We start from the raw sequence: 9,657 nt of genomic DNA, 5'->3' as shown, positions 1-9,657 counted from the left end.
GTCACCAATAGTTTATAATTTCTGTGTCATTTTATCTCTTATTGAGAGTTGTCTCATGGACCATCATGCCACATCTTCTTTTTTTTATATAAACACATGTATTTCATTTGATACGATCCATTCTGTAAATTTCTAATGTTTGTGTTTATACGAAAGGACGATGTGTCTTTTGTACCAGATATTGTCAAACACATTAATAGGAAAGGACTCTGTACAAATAAAAATAATAGGCACTAAGGAAATTCACCAACGAATTATCAACAACAACTAGGTCAGAATTATCCCATGAAAAGGGAACAATTATGTACCGATGTACAAAAGACATTGATAAAACCAAACACATGTACTATGTTTAATATCTTTAAACAAACTTCCATCTCGATGACCTACCAGGGTTATTCAAATTTTTTAATTGCTTGTTAGAAAATATAAAAGTGGTTGGATTGTGATACCGTTTTTATTGATGTATCCTTATTTATTGTTTATTTTTTTGTACAAACTTTTTCTTCACATCGTCTTACAGTAAAAAATTTAAGTAAGAGAAAAAATAACTTTATAGTACAACACCCAAATAAAACATAAACTGTGGGGAAAGTATGAAGTTCAAATATAACAATATCGGTGCCATCGCTAGGATGAATGTTTCCTGTTATCTCACTAAAACTCTCGACCAAAGTACAAACTGTATATACATAAGCCATTAAACAAAATTTACTTTTTTTCACTTTTAGAAGAAATGTTTTTAAATTGATACAACTCCAACAAAAATGTTAGAACCTACAATTACAGTTTGTCCAGGACTGTACAGACTTAATCTGAACTTAATGCATATTGGAGACGCACGTCAAATAGAAAAAAGAAGGGAAATATTAGAAGATGCAAAAGTAAAGGAAAATGAGATTGTACAACAAGCTATCACTCTCATGGAAAATCTAATTGGCAATCGTTTGTCACGTCGCAGTTATTTGAAAAAGAATATACAAAAGTTAAAACTCAGCTTAGAAACTTATCCAAAGCACCTGAACACCCTGGCAGACCTTGCAGAAATGCATAGGAAAATCCAGCTGGATGAAGAAGCGAAAAAGTACGATGATGATATCAAAACAATTTTAACAAGCAATACCTTTGATGACAATAAGGAAATTGCTAATTGTTTATTAGAGCAAGGCTATGTATACATGTTTGAAGATTTTGATAACTACGAAAAGGAAGCGCGGTTTAGTTTAAACGATGCTTCCAAACAGTTGATTGTAGAACTAAGCAATGCCAGAGGTGAAAGAAAAACACGTCTTCAAAATGCAGCGCAGTATGCATTTAATCCCCAGTGTTTACTCAATCCAAAGTTTGAACAGCTTTTGAATGAACATTTGCTAGAAAAACGTCGAAATGGCGTTGCTTTTTTAAAGGAGGGAATCGAGAGGCTTACAAACTTGTCTGTATCTAAATCGGAAATAACTATTTGGAAATTTTACCATGCTATGGCTTGTAATAGACTCTACAGTTCCTACCGACAATATACGGACGCAGATACGAAGAGTAAATCAACTAAACTGACCAATGATTCCTGTCGCCTATTTTTAGAAGTTGTTATAGATTTACCCGAAGATGTAAAAGAGTATACCTTTTACAGAGCTCGATCGTACGCCTATATTGCACATATCTTGATATCAAGAAAGGAAAACTCACGTGATGGTTTGAAGATTGACGTGAGCAGCGTTGAAAATGGAAGAGGTGAATTTGAAGCGATGCAAAATGATCCGAAACTAGGGTTTATTAATGCTGTACGTATTTACCCAAACGACGAAATAAGTTTACATCGATATGGGGATGCATTATGGATGTTGTCAAAATATGAGCCCACTAAACAATGTAAATTAGGCATGTTAGAAAAAGCAGTAACATTGCTTACAACCGCTATTGACTTAAACCAAAAGACACATTTAGCTGAGTATAAAACGAGAAACAATGTTTACATTTCAATGTTTGATCTACTTGAAAAGTCAGGAGATCAGGAAAAATGTAAGACATTTCTATTAAACGCCAGGGAAGATGGCATTCTACTTTTGAAAGAGCACTTTATCACATCAGATTATTGTGATTTAGCTAAGGTTTGTCAGTACCTTGCAAAGTTTCCTCAGTGTAAAAATTTTGGAAAACAATTTGTTAAAGATGTGGAATACATCAACGAAGCTTTAGATCATGTAAATACAACTATTCATCTCAAAGGTCAATCATTTGCAATCGCTAATAGATTTGGGAGCATTTTGTTTGATTTAGGAGAATATGAAACGGCTGCTGCGTGGGCAACGAGGGCTCTTTTATTAACCAAGAAAGAAAATCCAAAAAATATCACAAATATTTGTTGGTATATGTTGCAAGGAAAGCAAGAATATAGAGACATATTTCATATTTTAACGTACGTAGTCAGGAATTATGAAAATATAGGTTTAATACGTGAGGCTTTAACATCTGATCTGGTAAAATATAACTTGACAAAACTTTGTGGCTTCATAACTTATCTCCAGACCATTCCTCTCAACGAACATCAGAGAAGGGTTGCTGAAATATACGTTTGAACGATCAGAAGATGCTCCTTTGGTATATACCCAAGCAAATATTGACAACGTCATCAAAGAGAGAGATCAATGTACCAATGAAAATGTAGAACAATTTCAAGCACCAACTTCATTCGAGTACGACTTTTCAGCAATCACAGGAAAACATGATGTTGGATGGATCAACAGTTTTATACTTAATCAGCTATCTTTAAAGTTGTTTGATGACGATGTTGCTCTAAGGGGTAAATATTTAGTAACACATGATTGTATTATCGTCTTGTTTAATATATAATGTAAAAGTATTAGATATCACAACAGTTATAAATTCATTGCAACATACTACACCAAGTACATGTAAAACACATGAAAGTTAGTAGGCAGAAAAAAACTTATAATCTTTCATTTATTTCCGTATTCCGTAGGTTGTCACAATCGAAGGCTAGAAAACATTTCTATGAAAAATTATTAAAATTCGGTTTTAGTTCTAATGGTAGTTCTAGTTTGAGATCAAAATAGAGACTTAATTTTCGCTGACCTTCAGTTTTGTTCGATTTAAAGGTAGGATATTATTTTCTTTTTCTGTTGTTTAAGTATTTTCTGACAGTTTTTCTATAAAATTGTAAAAGTAAGATAACAAAAAAAAATACCGAACTCGAAGTTCAAGACGGCAAGTCACTTAAAAAATGGCAAAATGGATAGCTCAAACACATGAAACGAATTAAGGTCAAGTATCAGTAAATGAACGCCGTCTAGCGGATTCCGCGAAATATTGCGACGTTTTGTACGAATTACGTCTCTTTGACCAGATTTTACAATGTTAAAATTGCACCCGGCGACCTTTCGATGGGACAACGTCAACGTTAAATTTGACAGAAAGTATGTTACTTCCAGGAGAATAAACTTGTTTTTCTAAAATCAAAAATTTGAAAATTAATATGAAAAATGGATTTTTCTTGAAAACGAAGTCGGTGACATATACTTTTTTTTTTACATTTTCTGATGTATATTTTCAATATCTAGTTGAGTTCTAATTTTTTTTTAAATCTATGGACTAGTTCATTTACCGATCCTTGACCTTAATAACAACTGTCATATAGTAGTCTTCTACTCTTAATTGTATTAACGTTTGATGATATTTATTTTCACAGGAAGGCCTTTATGTGTGGATCATGACTTGTACAGCTCCATCATTCTTGATGCCATTAATGCCGTTCATACTAGTCGCAGCACACTGATGTTTCTCAGCGGTTCCTTCCTAGAGCGTGAATGGCCATTGTTGAAGACATTTATTTTGGATATTATGCAGAAAAGACCAGATTTTCTGATTTTAGTTGTCCTTGATAGCTGCAAAATTCCAACTGAACTCGAACAATTGTCATACATTAATCTAGAAAATGACAAGCAAATTCCATTTGAGATTGACAACTTGAAATTGAAACTTTTTACCTCACAGTTTTTGTAAAGAGATAGAATAACCTTGTAGGTATGATAAGACAACCAATTCAACTATATAAGGAAGACAAGCTGTATCCGTCTTTCCTAAAAAAGAAAATCATAAAAAATCGGTGACTTCCTTCTGCTTATTCCTGCATAATCGACTCTTTCTACATTTTTTTTGTATTTCAATGGTGAACAGATCCTTCTCTTCTTGTAGCACCCGTTTATTAACGAAAAAGTGGCATGTTTTGTATAATACTATTAACCAATGGATAGTTATGCATCAATTTATAGTTCTCCTATCTAGAGGTGCTGGTTCGCAATCACGCTGTGTCTAAACTACCCCGGCAAATATTTTTTCAATAGAATCTTATATCCGGTACAGTGACAAACAATAAACAGACAGCGAAAGGGTTGGATTTCTATTTAGTTATTTGTTATTTTTATAATTTGTAGAATATACACATATAACTTATTTCGAATTTCGAATTTGTCATGTAATATTTACTACAAACGTTCCAGATAAAACGAGATATGATTAATTGGGGACATTTTGTCACCTGTGGATTTTCAAAGATGAAAGCTAGTAAGCAAGATTTTTTTTTTTTTAGATTAACATAGCCTTCATTGTGGATTTATAGGAATATGAAGATTGTGTAATGTATGTTTTCTGTATGACATTCCATATATTTATATCATTTTTTAATAGCATGCACTGCATATAATTTTGTTTTTAATTCTTAATGAAGCAAGTATCCAATGTAAAAACTTCCCTTATTTTTCAAGAAATGAAAAAATTATTCGGTTGATATTATGTGAGTCTAAAAATGTAAATATGTCAGTGTCAAGATTTATAAGTACTTGTTTTAAAATAGAGAAAATTTGCATTCCAAAAACTAATTATACATTAAGCAGTTATACAGTTTTTGTATGTATGAGAGAGGGTTACTATTCTATTTTATTTATTTTCAAACACCATCCAGTATATGGAGTATAGTTATTTAATTATTGATTATTAATGTAATTATTTATCTTTAAAAATACTGTATAATTAATATCATATTAGTATATGCTCGGAAACGGGCCCTTTAATCGAATTCAATAAATGTTCTAATTCTAATTCTTATTCTTTAGAGGCCTAGGTGGTCAATTTGTCTATGTAGTTCTTCTACTGTAATTACTAGCTAGTCAACACTGGGGTTGTGAGTTCGAACCCCGTCGTGTGGGTGTTCTCTAATCCAATCTAAATTGACTAGTATGGTCAGTTTTCTTATCGAAGGTCGGTGGTTTTCTCCGGGCACTCCGGTTTCCTCCACCAATAAGATTTTGCCGCCACGAAATTGCCCAAAAGTGGCGCTTAAAAGTTGCGTTAAAACACAAGCAATCTATCAATCAAGTTTATTCTTTACCACACCATGCATTAGTCGGGGAATTATTAATGTTTTTGGTCTAACGGATTTTGTTATTGAAAAAAGTAAAATAACAAAAAAATACTGAACTTAGAGGAAAATCAATTCGGAAAGTCCATAATCACATGGCAAAATCAAATAACAAAACGCATAAAAAACGAATGGACAAAAACTGTAATATTCCAGACTTGGTACAGGCATTTTCAAATGTAGAAAATGGTGGATTAAACCTGGTTTTATAGCGCTAACCCTCTCACTTTGATGACTGTCTCGTCAAATTCCGTTATATTTACATATCACATGAATTTTACGAAAAAAAAATTGAAAATGACACCCGATTTTCATTTGCTCATTTGGTAGATTAGTGTCAATACTTTATGGTATAAATGGAAACTGAAGCCATGAATATACAAAAAATAGCATATATCACAAACTTTTGAAAATCAAATATATGGATGGTACTGATTACATACAGATAAGATGAGATAAAATTTTTATTTTCAATAGTGGACCCATTATAGGCATAATTACATTGATTTTTTATCACACAATTGCAATAAACAATAAACAAGAAAATAAAAATAGAAATACATTTGACAAAAAACATGAAATATAAATTGAGTTAATAATATATATGTATATGTATGCAACAAACAGTTCGATAAATGTATTTGAAAGCAATAATAGAAGATTAATAAACATGGTGTGGGTCAATTTTAATTCTATTTTCTAACTTTGGAGAGCTTGCTCATAGGAAATAATGCATAATCGTGTAAATTAAAATCCGGAGTTTGTTCGTTATTAAACGATTTCAGATGATAATTTATTATTTATTTGAATCCGTAAACACTTCAATTCCTGTTTTATTGAAACACAGATATTTTTTTTAAACAAATGCTTTAACGGTGAAATTCAAAGAAATGAAGTTTGTGAACCAATGTGATTTTTTATATGAATTATTTAAATTTAAGTATTCAAACTTCGATAGTGCACGACCTTGAAAATTTAAGAACGCACATATGATAACTGACAACAGAATAGTTGTCTTAAATAATATTCCACTCTACCTAAAAGGGACAGGGGCAGTATGATTGTTTCAGAATAGAAATTCTGAAGAATAATTTGAGAAGTAAGAAGAAAAGACAAATGTGTATCCTCCTTGTAACTATTATACTTATAAAGTATGATAGGTTGTGAACCAATCTGATATTGAATTATGAATTATTTAAGTATTCAAACTTTGATAGGCCATCTAGAAGTAGCAATAATGATGATATTGTTATGTTTTATCGAAGTCGGAAACAATTATTTTCCTAAGAAAACAGTTTTCTGTCCCACTCTTTTTACAAAAGATGAATGGTCGGTACATACCAATGTATAATAACCAAATATTGTACTAAGCATGCTAACATATTATTGATAATTGCATCATCATGAAATGAGGTCAAAATTTATTACATTTTGTTCCTGATGTGCACAATTTGATATTTGAAAAAAAAAACATGCAAGATTCTGAATAATGCATCTAAATTATCTTCAACAGAATTGTGTGTTCGTAATACTTTTCTGATTTTATGGAATGATGTAGAATTCTTTTAACCTTGTACTACACGAAATAGGGAATAAATAAATTCATCATAGATACCAGGATCTAATAAAGCATCTATTATTCATAAAAATCAGATGACATTTCCTGTTTCCTTTGTATCACTTGAAAAACTTGAAGTATTAATGTAGCTTAAAGCTTTAACTGATTCATTTGGATCTTTGTGCATCCAACCATGAAGGACTCTACAATTATCAAGAATATATATATAATATTTATTTATGATTCAATAACAACAACAAAATTGCCTGGTTGAGAAAATTTGAGAATTTTATTTTACAGTATTTGGCGATCTTAAACATCCTGGATCCGATCCATAATACATGATGTCTATATAAAATATTTTTCTATGTTTTGTATCTGCCACGACAAAATATTTTGGTGGATTTTGTTTTTTCAATATTTGAGATATTTCTTAAAGTCTTAGACATCGTTTCTGAAATCGACCTTGAATATTATGTTTTTTTGTTAAAAAAAAAAAATTAATTCGTAAGTTAGGGAAATTTTCAGGGGACAATCTAATCCAAATGTAACTGTCTTTATGACCTATAAAGTTCTATGAAAGTGTGTGAATTTAGACCACTGTGTAACTTCTTTAAAGTCATATGAAACCAGTGAGTAGTGAAAAATAATGTTTATCCAATTCTTGAACCAGTGCATGAATATATATCATAAACTTAGAACTCTGTGCACGATTTTGGCATTTTTTACGCAAATATATCGTATAATCGTCAATTTTTTTTCTCTCTGTCTGTTATGATTTAACAAATATGGCTGCTCATTAAGTGCCGTGTTTTAAAGCCGAAGTGTACCGATTTTCACCTTATAGTAAATAAATAACAAAAAGCATGGGTATTGAGCACGTTTTTAACATGTACAATCAAATAATTGTTTATTTTAATGACAGATCCATGCGTATTGCGACCGCCGGAATTTTACGAGGAGGGTTACGCTCAGGTCACTATGCATACGGAAAATATGTCGGCGAATTGCTTCCTGGAAGCAAGCAATTAAAAACAAATAAACTTCTTCTAAATGTGGACAAATTAAAGAATTTTCCTCAGAAAAAAGTATATGTACATAAGTTGTATAATGAAAACTATCCATTTAGTTATAAAAAACATATGCATGATTTTTTTTCAACTTTAGGTTTCTTATGACTTTAATTAAAGGCATCTCAAAACGTCAATCATGCGAAGAATTTGATTTCAATCACAATTACTTTGGTAGAAGCTCATTTGTATTTTTGGTCTTGTGGAGGTATGATTCCCTCCTGTTTTGCGTTTCAACTTTTTTTTCATTCGGTCATGTCTTTGTTTATGAGAAACAAAAATTTAAGTTCAACATAATTTTCTACACTTACATAGCTCCAAATAGTGTAATGATTGACAAACCCGACATCACTACAAAAATCAATCCTGGAAACCAAGCCACAGAAAATGTGTATAGTTTCCCGTAAGTAAGATGCGCAATTGCTGCAACAAGTTCATCTAAGCATGCCATACTTGCAAAGACGGATCCTGTCAATAAAATAAGAATGCTTTAAATACACATATTTCAATTACAAAGTGTATACAAAATGAATTTGTTATTTTAATTGAAAAAAAAGTTTTAACATCCTGTTTCATGTCCCAATACATCACACAACACCGATGCTTGTTTGTGCTCCACAAACATGTATAATTAAAAGAATATCTATAACAAAATAAACAATAACTAAATTTAACTCATAATTTTGTTTTTTTGATTTCTGAAAAAGTCTAAAGATCTATTCCAAAATCTTCAATTACACACAGTTATATATCAAACTTTGGTTTTTTCTCTTTACACTTTGGGTATATGAATTTGCCATTTGCTAAAGTTATTTTTTGGGGTTATTTTCCTTTTTATTACCAATGATCAATAGAAAGATCGACTAAATTGTCACATTTAACAGAGCTTTTTGTTATATCAATATGGAAAATCTTTTTACACAGAAGATGATATCATCAAAGTACTGGACTTTTTGATCATCAACATAATGGTTGAATTTGTTGGATAGACAATCGGCATTTCAATGGATACCAATTAAGTATCTCTACTATTCTACTACTTGTTTATTAACTTATATAAAGTAGAATTCATACAGACATTGACCGTATAATTTAAATTTAATGCCAACACAGAAGACTACTGGACTGTTGATATCTTTGAGGACGGAACGTCCATCAGCAGTGATATTTGTATGCATAGTGATTTTTTAATGCTAAATTATCAAACTTTTCAAAAGGTTTCTTGGTTTATTTTACTTATGATTTTTTACCTCTTCTAGCAAGGCCCCAAAAGTGACCTTATTGAAGCATTACTATCTTATCTTTTTTAATTGTGACATTTACATCAAATAAACTAGTTACATCCACTTCATTTATTCTAACTTTGATGGATAGTTGTCTCATTGGTAATCATACCACATCTCCTCATTTTCTTAAACTTAAATGCATTTTTTTATTTCAAGGTTTTACGGAACTCATTGCTTGCTAAATAATTAAAAATAACTAAAATGTCAACAATCTATGCAGATCTGTGTAGTTACTTCAATAAAATAACACCCCATAAATCAATAAAGAACCAATTACCTTGTTCATCAGAACCAACTAGTTTTGACATG

General features: G+C 31.1%; 1 protein-coding gene across 1 annotated transcript; it reads left to right on the top strand.

Moving 5' to 3' along the window:
* The first annotated feature begins 736 nt into the window (after window positions 1-736).
* On the top strand, window positions 737-4,926 carry LOC139516142 (uncharacterized). The gene is made up of 2 exons (XM_071306026.1): window positions 737-2,800; window positions 3,707-4,926. The coding sequence occupies exon 1, from the start codon at window positions 768-770 to the stop codon at window positions 2,574-2,576; it is 1,809 nt and encodes a 602-aa protein (XP_071162127.1). The 5' UTR covers window positions 737-767; the 3' UTR covers window positions 2,577-2,800; window positions 3,707-4,926.
* The last annotated feature ends 4,731 nt before the right edge of the window (window positions 4,927-9,657 follow it).

The sequence above is a fragment of the Mytilus edulis genome, chromosome 3, assembly GCF_963676685.1.
Source record: "Mytilus edulis chromosome 3, xbMytEdul2.2, whole genome shotgun sequence".
Lineage (NCBI taxonomy): Eukaryota > Metazoa > Mollusca > Bivalvia > Mytilida > Mytilidae > Mytilus > Mytilus edulis.
This window is presented reverse-complemented; position numbering and strand designations above follow the sequence as displayed.